Raw genomic sequence first — 23,852 nt, 5'->3', positions numbered from 1 at the left:
TTTTCTTATTATATTAAACTGAATATCAAGTTTTAGACTCCTGTTCAATCACACCCAGCATTACAAGGACATATTATTGAAGTCTGGATAGTAATGAAAGCATTTTTGATTATATTGCTGAGACTTTATGGGTTTAGATAGCAAGTATGTTATTTGCTGTCTGTCTTTTGTTTTGGGAAATAAAAAAAACAAACAAACAAAAAAAACACCACACCTCTCCTGAGCAAAAAATCTTTTTTTTTTTTATTTCTCGTTGAAAGGAACTTGGTAGAATACAGCAGAACACACATGACTGAAACAGCTGCCATTTCACGTAACACAGTACAGGAAGAAGGATGTAGTTCAATCGCATGTGTAATATCATATATAGTATACTCATATCAATAGAAAAGAAAAAAAAAACTATTGCTCCCAGGTGTTTATTTTTTTCATATGGCATTTCTCTGCTGTGTTGAAGTGGGTAAAGTAAAATTCAACGAGAGGTTTTGCACACCAAAGGAAATGGGACAATGAGAGTGACATTTCCCAAAATATGTGGGAAAGTTGTGGCTTTTTTTTTTAATTAGGCTGTGAAGTAAACTTTCTTTTGTCTATTGCAATGCAGAAATAAAACTTTAAACCGCTCTCAAAAAATATGGATAAATACCATTATACAGCAATCAGAATATGCAAAAGAAAAGAACACAAGGCAGCTCCGCGTAAGAGCAGGCATGCAAAAATGATCATATTTTAAAAAGGAGCACTAAAGACGAAATGTCGATGACTTCAGGTGTTTATGTTTGCGCCATTTGGCAACTGATGGAAAGCCAATTCATGACAAAACATGGGTTAAAAGGTGTGGACTGAAACGAGGGGACAACTCGATGCTCTGTAAAGTGAACTGGAGTGCTGAGTGTTTGCTGACAAACTACTTCAGTGAAGTTGTTTCTATAAATTGCTATAACATACTCTGTTATCAATTTGTTGTACTCTCTTTAATTTCCTCTAAGGAAAAAAAAAAGACATGTTAGGAAAAAAGCAGGTATGAAATATCACCCTGGACATTTGCATCCAAGTTTAGTGTTTTAAATAAGCCACTTTAGGCAGCATTATCTATTAAATGTCTCGTATTTCTAAGACATATTTTAATATATCTCTTTTGAAAAATAATTCTATCTATACTTGATCTTTTTTAGTAAGTAAATCTCTTCCAGTATATATATTTTTCTTTATGTTCCTTTAGGTACAGCACCCCATTATGGGTTTTAGTTTTCCAAAAGCACCTAATTTATGTTACAATCAGACTGAATAGTACTTCAGTCATTAATGGTCTGAGTTCAAGATTAGAGGATCCAAATGGTGAACCCTAAGTGAGTCAACAAGATCAATACCCTTGAGACTGTAGCTCAAGCCCAGCAATATTAAGCTTTTTTAAATTCGTGACCAGTGCTACAGGCCTGAGCTCACTGCGTCCCCCTTTGAGAAAAAGGTCACAGGGGTCAGACGTGGCCATGCATCTTAGGAGACATCATCAGTTGCCACAGATGGCTCAGCTGCAGCAACTGGCTGACCAGATCTGCACCCAGAACCTCTTGAGGATGATGCACAGGCACAGGTAGTGCTGATATATATAGATATATACCCCAAAATACAGATGGGACTTGCCAGCCCTGAGACACAACGAGCCACGTGTGAGCAGGCCACACCGCAATTCAGCTATCGGAGCAAGAAGTCAGCACCTGAGGAATGCCCAGGAGGGAAAGTGGAAGGGTGCAAAACAAGGAGAGAAGAAGGGTGGGAGGTCATTTGAACTCATTTGGATTGTCTGTAGAATCCAAATGAGTCGTGTGCTTGTAACAGATCACCTTACAGGGAACCTCACTGGGCTGAGAGGATGTCCGGCGATGCCAAGGGTGCCACCCCACTCCCATGTAGCTGAAACTGTGGCTCTGAGCGTTGTGGGTCTGTCTGGGCAAGCTGTTCATTACAGGTCACTTTAGACAAGAAACACACACAGCCATGGTGAACGGTGCAGGTGCTCTGGCTCACTGGCACACTGCACCTGCTGGTTTGGGTATGTCACATGTTTCACACTTCCTTATTATCATCACACAGACTACAGGTCAGCGCCAGGTGAGCTCTTACCATTTGATGTCAACTAGAAAGTGGTACCGGTAATCTACTGCTGTGTCTCTGCCAAACTTAATTTGCTGGGCTACATGTGAGGTCATATGGACAATCAATATATTTATATTTATATATATATATATATTCATATATATTTTTTTAAATCAAAGGGGAAATCTCATACAGGAGCTGACTACTGCAGTCTGCACTCAATTAGCTATAACATCCACCTAAACTTTATAACATTATTCTCTTATATAGACAGTAATTTCTCAGTCAAATATACTTTTTTTTTAATTATTTAACTCCGGATTCATTTCATCATGCACAGAATAGTCGTTCCTCTCTCTCCGTTTCTCTGTTTATATCCAGGCTTTGCATCATGTTGTCAGCTCCATCACAAATAGCCACCACTCCTCTCTGCATCAATCGTCGTCCACATCGTCTCCCTCCGACTCCTCTCCGGCTCTCCTCTCGTACATCTTATCCCGGTGCCTCTCCTGGATCTCTTTCATTTCCTCGGCGTAGCGGCTGAACGCTCCCCCGAACTTGCTCCACGCCTTGAAGGGGATTGTTATAGAGTTTCTGTAACTGGGCTTTACTTCGCTCACCCGCAAGAAAACTCCATACTTGTTGGATCCAACGTCAAAGAAGAACCGCTTGGAGTCCACCATGATTGAGGTGCCCTCCGGAAGCTCGCTGTAGCCCCCGGCCCCTCCGCCACCGGCAAGCTCTTCCTCATCTCCCCCGTAGTCGTCTATCAACTTGGCCAAGGCGTCACGGAACTCTATTAAGCCTTGGGCCGGGAGTGCGATGGTTTGTCCAGCCTGCAGGCCAGCACCGGGAATGCCACCCACTCCGACTCCGAAACCAGGGCCTCTATTGACGGTCTGTCGGATCCGGAGAAACCGACCCCGCTGGTTCTCCTTTAGGTCGAGGTAGTATTTTCGGTTCTCACGCACCAGGAACTCGCTCTTCAAGGCCCGTCTAGGCCCGGTGTCATCCCCACCGGAGGACTGAGCAATCTGCTCCGGAGTACTAGGCCCAAGTTGGGCGTAGTGCTCTATGAAATCCCCCAGGTAGTCACGGAACTCCGCCGCAACTGACATAGAGAGGGTCAGCCGACTTTTGGAGCCGCCAGCTCCGACCTCGGCGATTTTGATGAACCGGCCTTTGGCGTTCTGCTTTACGTCAAGGTAGAAACGTTTATTCTGAATGTCCAGCCGCTTCGACGCCAGTTCCTGGGTCTCCGGTTCCCGCTGGTAATGCTGAAACCCGCCGCCTCCACCCCCTCCGCCACCGCTGCTGCCACCGCGCTCACTACCACTATCCCCATCCGCCATCTTCGCCACCAGCAGCCCGTTTTCTCTGCGTATCTTTGACCCCCACCCCCCTTGTTACCGAGCTCACGGAGGCAACCGGACGCTGACTGGTGAGCTCCGGTTGGCTGTTGTGCCTGTCAGTTAAAACATCAGACGAAGAGCCCAAGTTTTCATTCGCTATTTCTCCTGCCTGTCAAGACAACGTAACGGCTTTCCAGATGACATTCGAGGAGATACTGTATTTGCAATCCATAACTGCTTATTGATTATTTGTAGCATATGTTCAGTGGAGTACATGTCATTTAGAGATCATTTTACAGCCATAACTAATTCATGTATGACGCCAGTTCAATAATATACATGTTTGAAGACGTTATTCGTGTCCTTGCACTGAATTTCATGAATTTCACTGAATTAATCCCAGCTATAGCCCGCGTTGTTATGTATTTTGTACGGTTTTAGGATGGATGTCCCTGGAAGGACACTACACACAAACACACAGTCCCGCCTACTTCGTGGTTTCGTGCGCAAAGACAGGCACGACGAGCTTAGGGTGGGGGATGGGTGGAATTTCTGCAAAGGGCAAGGCTATTGGTTTAGACTGAGATTCGAAGTAACAACGCACTCTCCTATTGGCTCTCTCGTCTCCCACGAGGGGTTGCATGCAAACGATTTGCGAAAAGGTTTATTGTTTCTTTGCTTTCGGGAGCCGAAACTGTTTGGAATCTACTCAGCGCTACAATAAAATAACGCGTCGGGAAAAATGGTATGTGAACTCGGGCTAATGCTCAACGTGTTATAGGAGATATTGCCGTTTTTTTTGCTTGAATAACTGTGCAGTTGTAGAAAGTCCTGCTTTGAATTTGAACTGGGGAAATCCGCGCAGAATGTGTGTGGTTAACAAGCTTGCTAAGAAGCTAACTGACAGCTAAACCATTAGCATTATCGTTACCGTAAGAAGTTCGATTCGTGTGGATTTTCGGCTAAAAGTAAACTGCTTTTAAGCTTTGAGTGTTTGTTGCGAGTTGTTTTGGGTATATTTGCAAATTTTTGGAGGTGGGTCGCTCATTTAGGAGAATAAACTGCTCTTTGAGTCGGTGTAGCCTGTGGATGGTGCTTTAGCAGTAACTGCAAGCTAACTTTAGCTAGTTCGTTGGCTTAACGGCTGGTTAACTGTTAGCTGCTGAATAATTCCTTTAAAATAAGTCTGCGGGTGATGCAAATTTGTAAATACGACTTTGTGTTTTATTTGAGTCCAGGTGACTTTGTAAGTCCAACTTTCTTTGTCAAAATCTCTGAATGAAAACTTGACCGCTGACGGTCTTAAGGCGGCGCGTCTGTTTTGTTTGTCGCGGGGTCACTGCCAGCAACCTGCTGACAGGTTCTCGTATTTTTTAAGGAACGGAGTCGTTATTGTCTCTATTAAATCGGTTATTTTATCTTTAGGGTGTATACTTGCTGTTTCCGGGGCCGGTTAACGTTGCTACTTTTCATTTCTGTTTTATTTTTGATTGGCGGGAAAGCGACAACTGTTGAACCGGGCGTAACGTAAACTACTAGAACAATAACACGAAGAGCTCAGCGGTGACTCTAATTTATTCAGATTCGATTTTGCTATGTCACTTTAAGTCTTTTATTTTCATTTAATACAAGTCAGGTGTATTCGTTTCACATTTGCTTCCACTTTTTGATTTCATCTTCTTTTCCGTTTAATCACTCAATGCAGGCTGGTGGCAAAGCAGGAAAAGACAGTGGCAAAGCCAAGGCGAAAGCAGTGTCGCGCTCCCAGAGAGCTGGTCTGCAGGTAAATGTCAATCATTTGTCGTGGTGCAGTTTGTGGCTTTGCTGCAGGTGTTAAAAGCCACAGGACGTTTGCTTTAAAAAAAAAAAAAAATTGGACCACTATCTTACTTCTGTTTCCTGACAGTTCCCAGTGGGTCGTATCCACAGGCACTTGAAGACTCGCACAACCAGCCACGGTCGTGTAGGAGCCACAGCAGCTGTTTACAGTGCTGCCATCCTTGAGTACCTCACCGCTGAAGTAAGACTTCCCATTCCCTCCATTTTTAACTTTGTTTTGATTAACAGTGTTACTTAATGTCAGCTTTGGTTGTTTTCACTGTAGCTAATTTTTCTGTTGATATGAATCCTTGTTTCTTTGTTTTTTCCAGGTACTAGAGTTGGCGGGTAACGCCTCCAAAGACTTGAAAGTGAAGCGTATCACTCCTCGCCACTTGCAGCTGGCCATTCGTGGTGACGAGGAGTTGGACTCCCTTATCAAGGCAACCATTGCTGGAGGAGGTGAGCTGGCAGTTTTCTGGACTGATTAATTGATATCTTATATAAACCATTTGTATACAGATTGTATTCTATTTGCAGATTATATATGTAAATCTCATGTACATTTCCTTTTGCTTTCAGGTGTCATTCCCCACATTCACAAATCCCTCATTGGGAAGAAGGGCCAGCAGAAGACTGCATAGATGCCATGTTGACCAGAAATTTGGGGGCTTGGGCTTTGAACGGACCAGGAGTTCACCTTTGTTCTTTTTTATTATTAATATTATAGCAAACGAAGAGTGATTGTTAGCCTTTGTGTTTGTTATATTTACCAATAACTAGATAAAAAGTACAGAAAACCCCTTAAAGACAGTAAACCCTTTGTATGTTAATGTAGAGCGTTTGACTGGGGAGTTAATGATTATTTGAAATGGTGGCAGTGAATTTGTTTGATTGGCCTGGCTCTGTGTAATGTTTTATACTGAAAAAACAAATTGTTAAACTGTTTTTTATATAAAAGATCTTGTTTTGTGGTTATTTTCTCTGAAGTTATGATATTTACTATGACACATTTTTAAGGAGAATTTCTTTTTTGAAAGTAAATTGGATAACAGCTAAATAGTAAGATGGTGCTTTTTTCCTTTTGACTTACTGTAAAAAAAAAAAAAATTGAACTGCACAAGAATAGTGATGTATTAAAAGTTACTTTTTTTTTTTCTTACATCAAAATGAAATAACATGTTGTAACCGCCTGCTACAGTGTTTTGTCTTAATGTTTACAGCAGTTGAAAAAATGTGTTAAACTTGAAACTACGAATTAACAGTGTAATCCTCAGCTAATTGGGAAACACTGATTGTAAACTTGTTGCCTCACTGTGGAACACAAGTCCTGCCATTTGTCAGCTACATATCACCACTGGGTACATTCAGTAATCTGATACTTTGGGGAAATAAGTAGAGGATAAGTAATCAGCGCTGAAAACATTTGTCTACACTACCAAAATATATAGGCATACTAAAAATATATTTATATTCCCCTTCTAAAAGTCCATTTCATTTTTAACGTTCAGATTTTGGAGCCTTTTTTTCTTTTCTTTTTTTAAGCTGTATTCAGGGAAATGACTTTGCCTATTTTATCTTTGAATAAACACCATTGGCATGTTATCTCTGACTTGGTTTGAAACATAAACTCATTTATAGAGACTGGAACATTACGTGTGATGCTGCAAATCATGAGCATAACTCCAAATATGCTTTCACATTGACTTATAGTAGTATTTTGGAAACTCCAGAATGGTTAAAAACAAGACTTTGTGCTCTAATGACTCAAAACAGCAGCACCAGATAAAAGCTTTCTGCATAAAAATAATTTCAGAAAATTAATGTTAATATAAAATCCAATCAAAACTAAACTATAAAGTAGCTTATGTTTCTGAGATCTTAGTCAAGTTAGAAATTTCAAGTGGTCTTAACACAGGTTCAGGCTTTTATGTCAGGAGGGTGATCCCCTACTATTGTCAGTTACTCCGTACACTAAATAAGCCTGTTCTTTTTTTACATTGACAATAATAATTTATCCTACAGCTAAATATATCTCCACATTGAAAATACCCCGAGCGGAAAACATGGGAAAGTTTTCTAAAAACTACAAATCGTCTATTTCAATTTATATACCATCAGTTCTCTTAACATTCTTGTAAAATTTACTGACAGTTGTTTTAATTGCATGATTGTTATGCATCACTAAAATAGAGGGTTTTACGACATGTGATCAGATATTTAAACCTGCCTTAAGTTCCATTTAAAAAAAAGTGGGCAGTGATTGCATTTAATAGTGATGCAATCACTGCCCACTTTGATAGGAACCCCTGTTCCACTGTTTGTTATCTCAAATATATAATCACACATCAGCAACTTGATGTATTTAAGCATACAGACATGGAGAAGATAACCTGCTTAACTGAGCATCAGAATGGAGAAGAAAGCTAATTCAACTTTGAACGTTGTTGCTGGTTCCAGATTGGCTCATTTCAATATTTAAGAAATTTCTGATCTGCTGGAATTTTCCTGCACAACCATCTCTAGGGTTTACAGGAAATGGTTAAAAAAACCCGAGAAAAGTGGCAGTTTTCTTTGTCCCACTGACAAAGTGGACAATAGAAGAAAGGAAAAATGTTGCCTGGTCTGATGATCAGAATAATGCTTCTGCAAGCATCATGTAAACGCTACGTCACGAGTATTGATGCCGACCACGTTCTTTAAGATCGCAGCATGCCCATCTTCATATGGCTCCTTCCAACAGGTTAATGAACCATCTCATGATGTAGAATATAATTGTAAATGAACTATTTATTCTCAAGAACAATACTATATTAGATAACATCCCGCTTCCCCATATCATTTAACTGTAATGGTCTCAGTTTGGCTCATGATGTGATCAGCTTTCAACAAAGTTTGCAGTTACTTGCAAATTTGTAAATGCAAGTTCTGTATAAGTTGTCTTTGGTGATATCTCCTATTTATTTATTTCAAGTTACTCTGCATCTTAGTTTTAACTAGTTTAGTTTAGTTCTACTAAAGTGGAATTTCTGAATAAAAATAAAAATGTAGTCATGTATTAATTACAGAAGAAGTGAGAGTTTCAAAAGGGATCCAGTTGTTAAGTAAACCTCATACAATGATTGGCAGTTTTCAGCTCAGCTGGGGAGAGCACACACCTCTCATGAGAGCAAAAACTTTCCTAGAGAATATAAAAAGAAAATATCTAATATTTGTTTGTGACACAAGGTCAACTATGGCATCTTTTTGGTCTTTTGCTTACAGTTACTCTGATCCGCCGCGCTCCTGCTTCCTGTCATACCCCATTCATCCACTAGATGTCCTCAGACTTCTGTTCCAAGTCCTCTATCCACCATAAACCATCTTACCTTTCCCTAATTTTCCCAATCACTATCTAAATATTTGCCATTTTTCTTTCTCCCATACTAGAGTATTAGTTGAGTTCTCAGTCACTACTCTGATTCCTGATCAAGCCTATATTTTGTGACAGTCTGAGGGCAAACCTCTATCTAAGAATACAGAATAGAATAGAACTGAATAGCCCTTTGTTGTCATTGTACATCTACAACAAAATTATGGGTGCTCAACAATTAAGAGGGATACATGCAAAATAGGAGAAATATATTCCGAAATAAGAAAAAGGCACACAATAGAGAACAAGATGTACAGTGCTTAGAAGTAGTGAAAAGAAAAAAAACTTGGTCTGAGGTGTTACTCATGAGTCTGGAGGTTTGGGACCTGATTGGCCTAAGCTTGAGTTATGCATTTTTCGCATGTTCCTCGCTGCATGTGGGGTTCATGTTCACCTGGGAACGCCTCCCTGCACAAACCATGACAAATACACTACCAGTTTATTGAAATCACTCAACACTCTGGAGAACATGCTTTTTGTTTTCTTGGTGAGAGTTGGACTGGTAAACTGGAAATACTCGGCCATTCTGACTGATGACTGTGACCATAACCCCGTAGTTTTTCATAGGGCTGCTTAAGGATAGCTGTTTCCATATACTTAGATGAACTTAACCCAGCTTAGGTCTCAATGGGAAGCCTTGAGTTATCGCTGTCTTGATGTCATCCTGGTGTGTTTATGCCAGACATGAAGATCAAGGGGTGGATCTAACTGCACAATCATATGATTTTGCTACTTTATTCTTCTTTTTGACAATAATAGGTACCATAATGTACAAAATAAACAATATGCATTACACTCAGAAGTAATGCCTATTGTCCATTTTTTAATGTCTATTCTAGCCTTATGTTTCCAAATAAACAGAGAAAGCTAAGTATTTACCCAGTCATTAAAAACCTCATTTTTTTGCAGTGCTTTTTTATTTTTCTATAATCCCTTATGACAAGCTAGTTTTTATGTTTTGTATCACCACAACACCTCATTGTTGTGCTCATCTCATTATTTCTTTTGCAGTTCCCGCAGGCTGAAGCGTCAGATAATATCTTTTGAACTGCAAATTACATGGAAGAGACGAGTGATGAGACGGCAGAAGATCAATCACCTCTCTGGGTGACAGGAACAGAAAGCCAGTTTATTAAAAAAAGAAAAAAAAAAATCACAGATACTTCTGAACTTTTGTTTACTTATGTCTGACTCAGAGGTGTAATGACTCTGAAATGATGAAACACGTTGCTTCGGATGTGTGGTGGCTCACAGGATCTTATTACATTGCTAACAGGGCTGACCTTTGCGGACAGTTCTCGAATACACCGAGACACTTTTTCTTTTCTCTTTACACGACAAACCTAAACTGAGTCACGGCGTTTCATTATTTTTTTGCCCATTATCAGGTCCAAATGAAAGTGAAACAAAACATCTTTCAAAACAGTGTCAGGCAGTGGATGCTTCTCGAAATACATGCGTTACCCTTTTTTTTAACCAAAAGATTGAAGGCAGATGCTCTGAAAAGGTTACAGATTTTAATGAGGAAATTGCAAACAGAACAAGTGAGAATGATGCAAAAACAAACTCTCGGGGGTCTGGCTCAATCTCTTCCACAGGATAAATCTGCAAGGATCCACACTCAGATTATTCATTTAGAAGTAAAAGAATCAAATCACTCGAGAAGCGAGATCCCCAAAGTAGTTCAGCCAGACCTTCAAATCAGACTCTGCTCCTCTCCCAGGTTAATTAGCCTGGAGCTCAACACAAAAGTCCAAATCTCCATAAAACTTGACTCTCAGGTTCAATGCTAAATATCTCCCCAGGCTCCACTCTCCAAATTTTCCCACTATTCACCAATAGTTCTTGTAGATGGGCTTAGAGCCAGCCTTCTCCCCAAGCAATCAGCTGGCCCTCCAGGAATAAATCTAAGCTACAAGCAAAGGTAAGTAAGACTGGAAATGGGAGCCCAAGTGATACTACCAACAGCATAGTACAACAAACTGGGAGTGAACGACAAGGAGAGCCGGGTTTAAATACTGCAGCTGATAGTGATGAGAGACAGCTGGAGTTCAGGTGACCACACCTACTCCTGGGAGGAGGTAAGCAGGTCAGAGAGAAAGTCAGATCAGCACCTCGAGCACAAGAAGGGTCGTAATGTCCTGTGGTGCTGTATTTAAGTACAGTTATGAATTTTCAGAATTTCTTTATATTTTCCACAACATTCTATGGACTTCCATTTTCACTTTTTTCAGACCGTGATACCTAGATCATTAAAATCTACATCCACATTATCCCTGCATTTTTGAAAAGGTCTCCAATGAACAAATATCCTTCTGAATCTTTTGGATCCTATTTTGTTTGTTTATTTCATATCGCATATAAAAGTGCAAATTTGTTCTTCTTTTGGCCTGATGCTCATTGCTGTCTGATTTCATCATTGTTCAAGTTTTTTCCTCTAACCTTGCCTTCACAGTGTTTTATTTTTTGGTATAATGTTTGTTGTCTTTTAATAATTTCTCTGTATTATTGTTGGCTCTGAACTGAGCTGAATAATAACAAATTAAACTTAACATTTTTGACACATTTTGTAACACTTTCCCCAGCAAGGACAGGCATGAAAAGTCTGTAAATAAATGTAAATAAAAATCTTCTTTCTAAGAAATGTCACTACTTTCCTGAAGTGGAAACAAAATGTTCTGGACAAAACAAGCCAGTGATAATCAACCATCTCTAGGACCTGGTATCATTAGTCACATATTGAGTGATTGAGCTCATGGGTGGATTAATTTAACACTAATATCTTTATTAGGTGAGAATGATCAGAAAGCCCATGAAACCTGTGAAAAATGTTTTTTATTGTGGTTTTTTTTTTTTGCTTTGTTTTGTTTTTTGCAGTGCATTTGTAGCTTTGTAGCAACTTCACACAATTCTTCTTCTTATTGTGTGAAGTTGTAGTTCCCAAATGGTGCAGAGGCACACTGTTGTACCTAGAGATTTTGTGTCAGTCTTAAGTACTGCAAGTGCACAACAAGTAATGAATTACATTTGAATTTGCCATATTTGTACACATCAAAGGGTGTGACTGATAGCAAGGAGGATCACACCATGTGCGCGGGTGTGAAATGCATCACTTTCATGTGCACAGTGAGCCACAGTTTACTCGAAATTCTCAGTGTTATGAAAGGTTCCAGCACTGCAAATATGCTATCAAAGGTGCCTTTATCTAACATTATAATCAGAACAAGAACTGATTATATTTCAGAGGACAAAGTATATATTTTTTTGCAAAACTGAAGACAGCTGTGACTTGAAATGTCGCACACTTTCTTATTTTAGAGATACCCAGAAGCTCAGCCTCTGGGTCTAGATTTGGTCATACCCATTGCTGACCCTTTACTATGGCCTTACCAGGAGAAAAGTTGTGGACTAATGAAAATTTTCATCCTTACAGCTAATCATGTGGCCACAAGGAGCAGAATTATTGTAAAATATCTGCAAAGGAACTCTTTGATTACCATCAAATATGATGGCAGATTACTCCTTCACCTTGTCCATCAAATCCTCTAAAATAAACCTGATGTTCAAACTTTCAGGTAAAAAAAAAGTTGCTTATGAAGCAGCTGCAAACTCAGGAACTCCAGCACATGAAGTAAAGATTTCTGTGATTGAGAGTGACATCAGATGTATTGTCCACATGAGTGTGGGCCTCTGTGGGAACACATGAAAGCCAGCGCTGCCTCACATCTTCAAAGAGTAAGAATCATTTGTTTATTCTTACATCTCCCTTTGTCTCCTTCTTTACAGTTTTCTCCCGAGGATGGTGGGAGTGTGACAGCCAGAGGTCAGCCTTCAGCTCCCATTATATTCTGCAGTGCCTGAAATGCACCACACAAAACGGGGACAGCTTACATGGTAAGAATTCAGAAATTCTTTTTCAACTTGTTTCTATAGTTTTCAAACCTGTAAATTCCTGAAGTTATTTAATGTAAAAAAAACTTCACGCATTCTAACAAAGCATGAAGGATTCCACATTACTTTTTCCTTGAAGAAAGTAAAATACGGACTAGACTGTTAGTATCAGTGGGGAACAAAAAGCAGCTCCTCAAGATATTTTCAAGTAAAAAATTTGTCACAGTATCATTCTGTGTTGTTATGTGATTGTGTGCAGAAGGTGCAGTATCAAGAGAAGAGAGAGACACAATACTGGGAAAAAAAGGAAATGCAGGGATGGTTGATTTAAAGCTACACTAAGCTACAGTGTAAATTAACCAGGCACTAAATAAGATGCTTTAAACTCCTCTTGGAATTTTTTCTTGGTGTTTTGAAATAAAAAGTAGTCTGTTTCAGCTCATGTTTTGGTTCAGAAGAATGAGTTCAGTGTCACTCACAATGTGTTGAGCTGCAGAAAGCAGCCGTTTATGGTGTAAAACAACAGCTAAGAAATCATTTTTTTCATGTGGTGACTAGTTTATCTGAATTAGCTTTTTCCATGTTTTGACTGTATTATTCATTTAATTAACCTCCCAGGACCTGGCGTCCACAATGTGGACATCATATTTTGGGATGTCTTGACCAAAATACAAAATTTTACTCTACAAGGGCCTGATAACCACTTACGAGGACATTATACTGCAAATGTTTGATTGAAATTGAAAACAAATGTCCTCGTATGTCAATCTTATTTTTGTCAGAGATAAAATCAGGTAAAAAAAATCTGGAAATTCTTTGTTTTTATATTCATCAGGTCCCAAACAGCCCAAATAGCAAAGAGAATTTAAAAATGCATGCCATGAAAGAGTTTGTGTCTTAGGAGGTTAAGCACACACAACCATTCATCTGGTACAGCAGAGGGGCCGTCTCAGCTCACAGCGGAGAAAGGATATCTTCAGTATACACAGGAGTGTACAGTGCAGTCAGCCAAACACAGTGAGTCCTAAAATATTCACACAGTCCCTTTCTAGAAACTATTTAATAAAATATTTAAATAAAAAATAAATATAAATATAAATAAATATTTAATAGCAGAATAATTATCATACTTAATTTAAAAGAGGTATTAAATCTGCTGGTGGCAAGTTGTTAGGATATGTTATATTGGATATATAGCATATCCTATTGTCCTGACAAAATATCTGAAGAGACCCTCGTCACCTTTACACTCTCAAAAGATAAGGTAAGCCCACCAAAACACTGACCTCTAAGGTACCCTTTACACAGGGAATTTATCTGTATCACACAGAACACTAACCCTCTTAGAGAAGCATATTACTGCCAAATTATGATCAGCGACTCACATAACTTACATTGCATCCTAATATTGCAAACATACGTGTATCTTTTTGGCACTCAAAATTAGGATATTCTGATGCTGGCCGACACCCCAAACACTGCCCGTTTATCTATAATGTACCTACCTGCCCTACTATCTTTGTACTTGTTTCTGTGTCCCATCCTTCCTTCTTCTTTCTCTGTTTGTCATCCTCTCTCCAGTGGGTACCAGAGAGATCTTCCATTTATGGGAGCTGCGATTGATCCACAGTCAGGGCTCTAAGAAACCACAGCCTCCAGTCTACTTCTACGTCTACGTCTTTTTTCTGCCATCTTCATTATTAGTAAACCTTTCAGTACCTGCTTTTGAGGGTACAAATAGCTACCTTGAAGGCCAGTAATTAGCTCTAGGAGGAGTTTTGTGTAAACTGGAACTGTAGAGACAGGTACAATAGAATACTGCTTTGATCTGAAATGCTGTGCAGCTACTACACAGTTGTTATTAGTTGTTATCCAACGAAACACTTACAGATTTATACCTTTTACTTCTAAATTATTGAACAATTTAACTTAATTAAATTAAATTAAATTTAACTCTGCCTTGTGGAATGTACTTTGAAAGTGCATCAAACTAACATCAAACTAAAGACATGTCTGGGTTAAAAGCACCCTGGATATCCTTTAATCACAAGGCTTTTATTTTATGTACTGATGCTATGACTTGTCAGCCTTTTTAAGCCCTTCCAGATGAACTGGATTAAGGTAAGAAAACCATTTGAATACTGTCTGGAACTGAACAGCCCTTCTGGTGACCTACAGGTGTCGTTCGTTGCGGTGTGGTGGTGAAACTGAAGGTAACACCTACACAGGAATAACTTAATAATGATAAGAGACGTACGCTTGCTTTGATCTTTGATGTAAAGAACATGTTCAATAGACACTGACAGGGAACATCTTCATCCACTTCGAGGGAGAGGTGTTTCCAGAGAGGCCTGTCAGTGAGCCTATATCACCGTGTCTTTATGTTTGACATTTTAAATCCCTTTAAACCTCGTAGCTGGAGTTCAGGGAACAGACTTTACCACTGAAGACATTTATTAGAAGGACATCTTAAAAAATAACACAAACTAGCAATAGCACTATGCTGGCCTTGAGCGTAAAAAAAAAGCAAAAACAGGTTTTCAGTGAGCCTCTTCCAAAAGAACTCGTGAGCATCTATTCAGTAAAATAGCCCAAAATAGCCATGAGGAAAAAATTAAAATGTTTTGCTAACACAAAAAGTTTTACAGTTGTTCAGAAAAATCAAAGCAAGGACTTGTTATCTCTTTAAAATCGTTTGCATTGAACCTTGATTGACTTTTTATGCAACTGGAGTTCATAGTGCAACAATAACGCAACCATCTTTTGACCATTCATCTATTTCTACATCACATCAAAGTCGTCACATATTCTTTTAACGGCCCACACACGAGAACTAACAGGGAGTTAGTTGTACTTTCAGTTTCACACTTGTGTATGGTACGGCTGTTTTAGCTTCAGCAAGTGAGGTTTTCCCTGGAGGCACCAACATGGTGTTGGTAAAGGTTTATGTTGGCTACGGGTTCAACATCAGCAGTTTGTTTTCTTCACATGTGCTGCACATGTTGGCCACATTCATACCTGAGTAGGTATCAACAAAAACAGATTTTTTTTAAATGTTCCCACTCATCTAGCTAGAAAAACACAGTTTTATCTCTCCCTCTGCGTTCCTGAATGTGTCGGCACTGTTCAGGAGGCGTTTCATCGTCACTGTTGCTCTGCTCAGTGGATCAGCACCAGGCAAATGACCTCCCCACCATTTCAAAGAATAACTTGTTTGGCTTTCTGAAGTACCGACAAAGCTTCTTCAAGGCTTGGGTACTCAGTGGAGCATGTGGCCTGCCTTTAGACTCGTCCAGGCACTTGTCGTGTCCAGCCGACAGGAGGCAGTAGAAGCCCTTGGTGGTGTTGTAGTAGAAATTGCTTGGGTTGATCCTGGGCGGCAGGTCCAGAAACCTCTCTGCCTTCCTCAGCTCAGGGAAGGGATCCCGAATAAGCGCATCTCCGTCCACCACGTGGATCTGCTCCCTGGGGAAGACCTCCAACCAGCGGGCAAGGTGCTGGTGATAGAGGCTCCTCTGCAGTGCCTTGTATCCAGGATCAATATGGCCCTTGTGGAGTAGGAGCTCCTCAAGGGGCTTGTAGGGCTTGTGTCGTGTTAGGCGGTTGTGCAGAACCTGGGTGTAGTCAGAGATCAGCCTCTCAGCTGGGTCCCGGACAATGAGTAGCAAGCGGACAGCAGGGTTCATGTTCGAAACTCGTGCAGGAACCTGAGGAGCTGCGAAGTAACCTGGGGTCTTTTCCACTGTCAGTTGACCTGGGACGGTGAAGGGCATCTGGGCTCGGTACCAGGCCAGACCTCTGCGGTAGTGCTCCTCCACATTGAAATAATGCACCTGTCAGAGGATGCAGAAGGTATTTAGTGATGTAGATGGGGGAAAAAGCAGGTCTTCATTCATTTTTATACCACTTGTTGACACTGTTGTTTTGAAATTTTAGTTTAAAAGGAAATTTTAGGGACATCTAATAATTTCTAAACCTTTTTACCATCTAAAACCCTTTCAGCTTTTTTCTTCATTTAGTCCCAATCTTGTCTAAACCAATCTATTCTTTGGCACCAGCTTTCTAACTTCATAGTCCTCATTTTAAACTATCCTGATTAGGATTTCTGTCAGTGCAGCTTTTCAGGACAGGCTCACCATTCATCATACTTACAAATGTACATAACAAACTACACAGAAACTCAACTCTCTTTGCTCTGGTTTCTTTACTGCACTGAAGAAGATGCAGTACGTGTTTGGCCTGAACTAAACTTTCAGAAAATCCTCACGCATTTGATAATTAGACCGTCTCTGTGCCCTCTTGGTCTTGCCTGAGTTGCATCTCCAACTCCCCGAGTGCAGAGTTTTATACTTTTACAGTATGCATTTTGTTAGCTCCATTACCTTGAGATTGAATTTTTTGCTTCAGTGCAGCTCTATATTGTTAGAGCTGAGTCTGTTAATACATATTTTCAGACACAGAAGGTCTATCCACAGTTACAATCATTATTACTTACTGAATTTTCAACTAATTTTCAAGTACTATGTTATTTTCTTTGCTTGGAGTTTTCAGATTTTCCATGGCCAACCAATGTCTGGTTCTTGGCCTGGATTTTGCCACTCTAAATACAAAATCATGCGAGCTTCTGGAGGTTGACCTTGCTATTCTTTGAATACCATCAGGTGGTTTTGAGGCACACTGATGAAATTTGTACAATTCAATAAAAGCAGATTTTTTTTAAAGGATATACAAGTGAAAAGAAAAAAAATGTTGATGTGAGATTTCACATAAGGGTTTCAACAAAAACTACAAATGAATTTTTGACACGTATAAAAATAGATTTTGATGTCCATCATATATTTAAGAAGAAAACAGACATTTTTCTGAATGGGAACATTTTATCCCAGTTTGACGTTAGAGTAGAGAAGATGAAACTACCTAACATCACTTAAGTGCTTAAGTGCAAACTGAGTAATTATTGTCCACAGCTGGTGATAGTGAAAAGTGTTTTGTTTATTACCTCAGCCTTTGCCACTTCCACATCTGGGTGCAGATTGAGCATCTCGAGCAGGGCTCTGGTGCCACCTTTCCGCACGCCAATGATAATAGCTCCGGGCAGCTGCTGCTGGGTAGCATTGTAAAAGGAGGAAGAGGATGATGGAGGGGAGTAGACGGAAGAACTGGAACCCCCAGAGCGCAATTCCCTTAAGCACACAGACAGCTGAGTCTGCAGCAGCAGAAGCACCAGCAGCGCTAGTAGCACTGTCCACAGCATGGTGCCACACGCACACACACAGAGGTGGAGTGATGGTTATGAGCACACTCTCATGAAGCTCCCGGACCAGTACGTTGTGCTTGTTATGAGTCAGCGGGGGGTCTCGGGAGGGAGCCCTTCAATTGGACAACCTATGAAGCAGGAAAAAAATAAAGGTTATCATCCACTTTTACTGTCTCACTCTGCCACTTTCTTCTTTAATAGCACCAGTGTAGCAGAAAGCTCGAAAAGTGATACACTTGTCAAGAAAGTTGATGATAAATAAGCAAAAATTAATTCCGTCTGAATATAAATTACTGTGAGCAATCGTTATTAAAATTCAACAGCATGAAAACTGAAGGCTGAACTAAGACCTTTAATGTTTTTTTTTTCACTTTTATTGCAACCTCATAACACATTTTAGGCTGTTATTTACTGTAACTCAAGGAAGCTGCAGTCAGATCAAAACAAGGAAAAAATGTTTTAGCCTCAAGCATGAAAAAAACATTTTGAAAAATCGAATGTATTATTAATAAGTGGTTTATAAGAGTTTAAATAGAACAATAGGTGCAATGAGGCAACTATTTTTGATCATATGTAGGTTAACTTTAAATGTGGTACATTTTTCTGTCTGTTGCATGTACTGCACATATAACTGCATGCTTTAGGAATTCCAAGTTAGCTTGAAGATGGACACTTTTGAATGTGTGTGTGTGTTGAATCTGCACCAAAAGAATAAAAATCTTTAAGAAAGGATGTTGAGTCGGCAACACTCAGATTATGACCTCAGTCACCGTGCAGTTTCTTTTCATCCCACATAGCTAAAGCTCATTGCTACATGGTGCTTGCTCGACTGTTTCGTGATCCCATACAGTATGTCTGAGACAGCTCTGCACACTAATGCGTCAAGTCCAGACCAAAGTAGTGCAGGTTTGGAGCCTCAGATATAGGGCTGCAATATGAATGTAGACAGAAAATATTAAAATATTAATCTATATCTAAAGCAGATGGAGGAAATGCATTGAAAATTTATGCTGTTATGGGGTTTACAGTATCCCTAAGGAGCACTTACACCCATCTGAGTTCAGTGGAACCATTTTTACAGTGGAGGAGACGAGCCGCAGTGATCCTGAAATCCCAAATGTGGAATTTTGTCTCATTGGGTTGTTTGAGTTTAATCTGTTGGTGAAGTTTTAAAGTAGCATAAAATTTTGAATGCTCATGTTAAAAACAGACAAGGTTTCAAAGATGAGTTCAGAGTCTGTACGAGGAGTCCCCGTCGGGGGAGAGATCAGACCTCAGACGACCTTAAACACTCAAGTTCAGTTTTTTCAACTCTTGACTCTTTATGCGGACAAAGAGAGCAGATATACCTCATATAGTCATGTAAAACAAAGCCTATTATCAGATAAAAATCAGATTTTGTGCTACTATAGTCCAAGAATAAAAATATGGAGTTGCTAAACTTGCAATGAACATTTTAGGTCCCCTCTAAGTGTAAGAAAACATTTTTTCCACTACTGTATCTAAAGGAGTCCAGAGATCTTCCATCCAAAAATATATATTTGCAGGTGCCCCACCACCACCACCACCTTTTTTGTCTTTACATAAATAAATAATATGTATCCAGGCACAGTATACAGGAAAACTCTTCTTAAAGAAAAGACAAAGGAGAAACTAAAGAGCAGTTTAACTTCAGTTCTTTGTGGTGAATTTGTTTTGAAGATGTCAGTTTAATAGTTACTGTTTCAGATTCACAGCAGGATTTTTACAGAACTCCTGAGTCCTGACCACAGTGATCAATAACCTATGAAGGGTGCCAAACAAATACATGAATAAAACATACTCAGATGGGGGAATAATGATCGTTTTGTTCGAAGCATGCTTATGGGCTTTAGTTTTAAAATAAAATGATTGAAATATCTCTCATATTACTGGGGTAAGAATAAAGTGAGGAAGTGAAAAAAAAATTAAACGTAAAAACAATAATGCACGGTCTGTAGAGCAAAAAAAAGAGGCAACTCTACTTCTTTAAGTCTTTGAAGATTTCAGCTTTCATCCAAGAATATCTTCAGTTTAAAACCAAGCGGTGGAAAGTCCCAGGTATTTATACCCGAGTGAGGGTTGTTCCCTTGGGCACGAACCTGAAGGTCATTGACCCACTACTGATAATACGAGTCATCACGTGGTCACGTGAATAAAAAGGTGCAGGCCATTACCAACACTGGGGGTTAAAGGTGAAGCCACTGCGAAACCTTACCTCGCCCTGGATTCACAGTCTATGTCTGCTGTGAAAGACCGTCATTGAACAAAAGTGGAAGCTTACAACAGCAGCTATCAGCCACTTGCAGTGAAGTCTTCAGGTCCCTTCCCAGGAGCTTCAACACTAACACCTTTGTCCAGGTGAACTCAATAGGTCACATGATAGTGTGAGGCAAGGTGTCACAGGGGTTTCACTCTGAACCCTGGTGAAGAAAATGACCCACGCTATTTTTTCACACCTTGGCTATTGATCAGTTAGTCAATGACCCTCAGGACAGTATCCGAGGGATAACTCCCATCAGCTTTTAAATAACTTTTTGTTCATTGCCTTTTTCAAGCTCCCTAGGATGATTGAAAACCTACACAGAGAACAAACTGCAAGATCTGAAAATTAGTATTATACATGTAGCTGTAGAGGTTGGACACCAATGTTCAATTCCAGATTTAATCTTCCACTTTATCACAGTCATTAAGCTGAAAAGGTCATTCCACACCTCCCAGTTTGATGTGACAAATGAGTGCAGATTACCTGCATATATGGCATTTAAGGAGACTTATGTGAGAAATTCATGTTTAACTGGTTTCTATTTTATTTTTTATAAATGTTTTGACATGAGCCATGTAATAACCTGCTTTCTGGGTGTTGTTTTTACTTGTTGCTGGATGTTGTGTGGACATGTATGCAAATAAGAATCCAGAGAACTCAAATGCTGTGATTTGCATTTCTGTGCACAAACTTTCCTTCAGTTTTTATCTGTTTTGACTTCAGAAATTTGATTTCAGGAGCTTTTTCCCAGTAAACGTGTTGCTTTCTGCTCGTCAAACCAGCACGATGTCAACACAAAAACATCAGATGTTTAACAACTCAAGCCAACGGCCTCTTGCGGTTTAATAAATGCAAGTAAATTCACTACTGTTGATGCTACAATCAGTCCATTTGATAATTCCAAAGAAGTTTGTTGCACATGAGAAAAGACTCCCATCAGCGCTTTGTTCCAGAACAACATGTGGTGAACACTGTGAAAGAGTCTTGTTTTGTGAATAAACAAAATAAAGTAGTTTAGATGCTTTAACCTAACAAAACAGCAAGTGAACATGAAGACAGAAAAATATAAAAACAGCGAACAAAGGGTAAAAACAGCGTTCCCACATACTAAGCTTCTTTGTTTGGCAAAAGGATCACAAACTTCTGGAAAAGGAGACTATATATCGTTGTATCGCCAAACAATTTATCATTATAATTTGAGCAGCGATACTGATCCAATCACCCTGATTATACTCCACTGGGTGGTCCAAAGTGCTGGTAAATTTGCACCAGTATGCTTTGACATGTCAACTCCAACTGTAGAGTGAAATATTCCAGTCAGGAGAAGGTAAGAATTTTATTGAAGCCATGTCAAAGCTCTCACACTGTAGTTAAAAGCACCCGCACATTTGATTTCCAGTGCCCAATTACATTATTATTATATCATCATATAGTCTACAAATTTTAAAAGATTTTTATTTGTATGGTACCAAATTCTGTGCATGTGAGACTGTGACAGTTGTTTTACAAACTGAAATAATTGGTCCATTTACATAAAATGATTGCTTACTTATACATAATAAGTTATATCATAAGATTATAAATAATATTTATAATTTATCTGATTTTTGCTGAAAATGATTTGACTTTGACACGTAATATTTAAATTTTGATGCCTCACTCTTGGCACAAGGCGGCTGTGTAATTTTTTAATACTTCCACAAGATTTTTTCTCGCATTCAGCACTTTCATGCTTGACGCTTTGACCACATTTTGTCGATTCAGCTTTTATTTATGTGATATTTTGAATGCAGCTCTTGCTGCAGAGTGCTTTTACACTGAAATATTAATCCTTCAACTAATGTAAAAGAAGGCCAACAACAAAAACTAGCAATGTTTTTTTCTTTAAAGAAAATCCAGTAAAGAAAAACAGCTTTATCACTTATAAAGAACTTTGTTTCTTGCTTTGGCAAAACTGTGTTGATATATGTAGACTCAGGCATGACATGACATGACCACAGTCACATGACGGGTGGATTGCATTATGGCGGTTTAACCAGAGACACTCACTTTTATTTTTTGGCGTTTGTGGGAAGCTAAATTAAAGGTCATGTTTGTGTAGGAAACTTTTAGCGATTACTTGTTTTAATTAAAACACAGCTTCTTCCTGTTCCTGCTCTTGTTGTTGTTGTCATTGTTGAGCTGAAGTTGCAGTGACGCGACTGAGTTATTAATTAGTGTAACAATGTTCTGGTTCAGAGGAGGAACCCTGTCTAGCATTGTTCCTGTAGCGACTCACTAATTGCACCTTCAGGGAGCGTAACTGCACCCCGACCTTCTGTGCTATCCTCTGGCTTAGTGACGCTGGCGTCAGACGTCCCTTGCTGGCTGTGGATGGGACTCCCAATGTACATCAGCAACGTGTGGATGTTGTCGGCTGAAGTAGGTGTTGCGGGTGACGTCATCGCTCATTATTATGTTTCAGAAGTGAGAGTAAACAGGTTAATTTTAGAAAATGTTCAAATGAACATTTCTGCAGTTTTAGATGACTTTTTTGTAAAGAATCACTGGGATTGGATAAAATTAAGTACAGTCTGTTGGGTCTGTGTTTCCACAAGCCCCGCTAATTCTAGAGACTTATTCATCATGAAGAAAACAAGACAGTCGATCGATCGATTATTTGCGCAAGGGAGGCCTCGTCTGTGTCCACCACGAGAATGACCCCCAGATCTGACCTCCTCCTGCTACCTTTTATTGAGAGACAGTTCACACAAAACACGTCAGAACAGAGTCACGCCCCCTTGGTTCTAAGATAAAGCATTGTATGTATATGTGTGAACTTCTGTAAGAATGTGTGTGTGTGTGGATGTGTGTGTGTGTGTGTGTGTGTGTGTGTGTGTGTTACCTCCTGCTGACCAAAGGGTCGTAAACGCAGGAAGCTTACATCAAAAGAAGCAGATCTTCCAGATAGGATGTATCTGCAATAAAACATTACAGCCCCCCCAGAACCTCGAGAATCTGGGGGGAAGGACAGTGGAATTTCTTTCATCAGAGTTGGCAAGCATAGAAATGACAACATTTAACAATTCACTCTAATACAGTCATGTAAATTTAAACAAAAAAGAAACATCTTAGACCTGTGCAATGCATATTCAATGTACATTTTTATGACGGTTATGTCAGCACTGACATAGAAAGAAAGCTGAATCAATCTGCCCACTTTGTCAAAAAAGTCCAAATTCTACTCATTCAACTTCAGTCAAACTACAGCTAACAAACCACATTTATTAGCCCTAAGCTACTCATTTGATTCCAAACTATTTCTAGATAATGCCACAATGATCTCTCTGTTATCACTCATTATTATATGCAGCTCTGAGCTGAATGAATGTTGTTTTGTTGTTTTATCGCAAATTCTGACTGGTTCCAGCTTTTGACTGAAAAATATATTCTCCGTTTTTGCAAGCTCAGATAGATGAACAAGATTTTCAAGAATTACACAGGGATTAAAAAGTTGCATCTGCAGTGATTATTATTATTCCTGTGGTGTCTTATCGCTTTGTACAAAACTAGAACATTCGAGTCGACTATTACCTCCAGCCTCACACTGTTCAGTGATTACAGCCCCTTAATAATTCAGGCAATAGCAACTAAAATCCCCGGCTCCTATACATTAGCTGCTTTAAGCAAGTAGCAAGATTTCCTGATTCAGATTCCCTACAGTCATGATTTTGATGTAAAGTGGCAAACTGCGTGCTGACG

At 39.5% G+C, this 23,852-nt stretch overlaps 3 protein-coding genes across 5 annotated transcripts in view; 1 reads left to right on the top strand and 2 right to left on the bottom strand.

Moving 5' to 3' along the window:
- Positions 1-217: 217 nt before the first annotated feature.
- LOC146376636 (transcriptional regulator protein Pur-beta) lies at positions 218-3,506 on the bottom strand. The gene has a single exon (XM_084946254.1). The coding sequence runs from the start codon at positions 3,447-3,449 to the stop codon at positions 2,532-2,534; it is 918 nt and encodes a 305-aa protein (XP_084802380.1). The 5' UTR covers positions 3,450-3,506; the 3' UTR covers positions 218-2,531.
- Positions 3,507-3,934: 428 nt separating this feature from the next.
- h2az2a (H2A.Z variant histone 2a) lies at positions 3,935-6,872 on the top strand. Of its 3 annotated transcripts, none has more exons than XM_084946257.1 (5): positions 3,935-4,198; positions 5,155-5,232; positions 5,356-5,469; positions 5,600-5,729; positions 5,850-6,872. In XM_084946257.1, the coding sequence occupies exons 1-5, from the start codon at positions 4,091-4,093 to the stop codon at positions 5,909-5,911; spliced, it is 492 nt and encodes a 163-aa protein (XP_084802383.1). In that variant the 5' UTR covers positions 3,935-4,090; the 3' UTR covers positions 5,912-6,872. The 3 variants fall into 3 exon arrangements, with proteins under 3 accessions (XP_084802383.1, XP_084802382.1, XP_084802381.1); XM_084946256.1 differs by having other exon boundaries at positions 4,083-4,194; XM_084946255.1 differs by lacking the exon at positions 3,935-4,198 and having other exon boundaries at positions 5,149-5,232.
- Positions 6,873-10,182: 3,310 nt separating this feature from the next.
- hs3st1l2 (heparan sulfate (glucosamine) 3-O-sulfotransferase 1-like 2) overlaps positions 10,183-23,852 on the bottom strand; it is a 36,376-nt gene continuing 22,706 nt past the window's right edge. The window contains exons 2-3 of the mRNA XM_084946407.1: positions 17,570-17,955; positions 10,183-16,403 (exon numbers count right to left, since the gene is read on the bottom strand). Of these exons, the coding sequence (XP_084802533.1) occupies positions 15,738-16,403; positions 17,570-17,824 (921 nt within the window). The 5' untranslated portion in view covers positions 17,825-17,955 and the 3' untranslated portion in view covers positions 10,183-15,737. The remainder of the gene's footprint in view (positions 16,404-17,569; positions 17,956-23,852) is intronic.

Source organism: Perissodus microlepis, chromosome 12, assembly GCF_051167445.1.
Source record: "Perissodus microlepis isolate ML-2025 ecotype Zambia chromosome 12, ASM5116744v1, whole genome shotgun sequence".
In the NCBI taxonomy this organism is placed as follows: domain Eukaryota; kingdom Metazoa; phylum Chordata; class Actinopteri; order Cichliformes; family Cichlidae; genus Perissodus; species Perissodus microlepis.
This window is presented reverse-complemented; position numbering and strand designations above follow the sequence as displayed.

Bases quoted from the DNA above. Each gene is read 5' to 3' on its own strand.
- LOC146376636 (XM_084946254.1), bottom strand. From the start codon at position 3,449: ATGGCGGATGGGGATAGTGGTAGTGAGCGCGGTGGCAGCAGCGGTGGC.
- h2az2a (XM_084946257.1), top strand. From the start codon at position 4,091: ATGCAAACGATTTGCGAAAAGGTTTATTGTTTCTTTGCTTTCGGGAGC. The intron at 5,233-5,355 runs GTAAATGTCAAT...GTTTCCTGACAG, and splicing joins CCCAGAGAGCTGGTCTGCAG to TTCCCAGTGGGTCGTATCCA. The intron at 5,730-5,849 runs GTGAGCTGGCAG...TTTTGCTTTCAG, and splicing joins GGCAACCATTGCTGGAGGAG to GTGTCATTCCCCACATTCAC.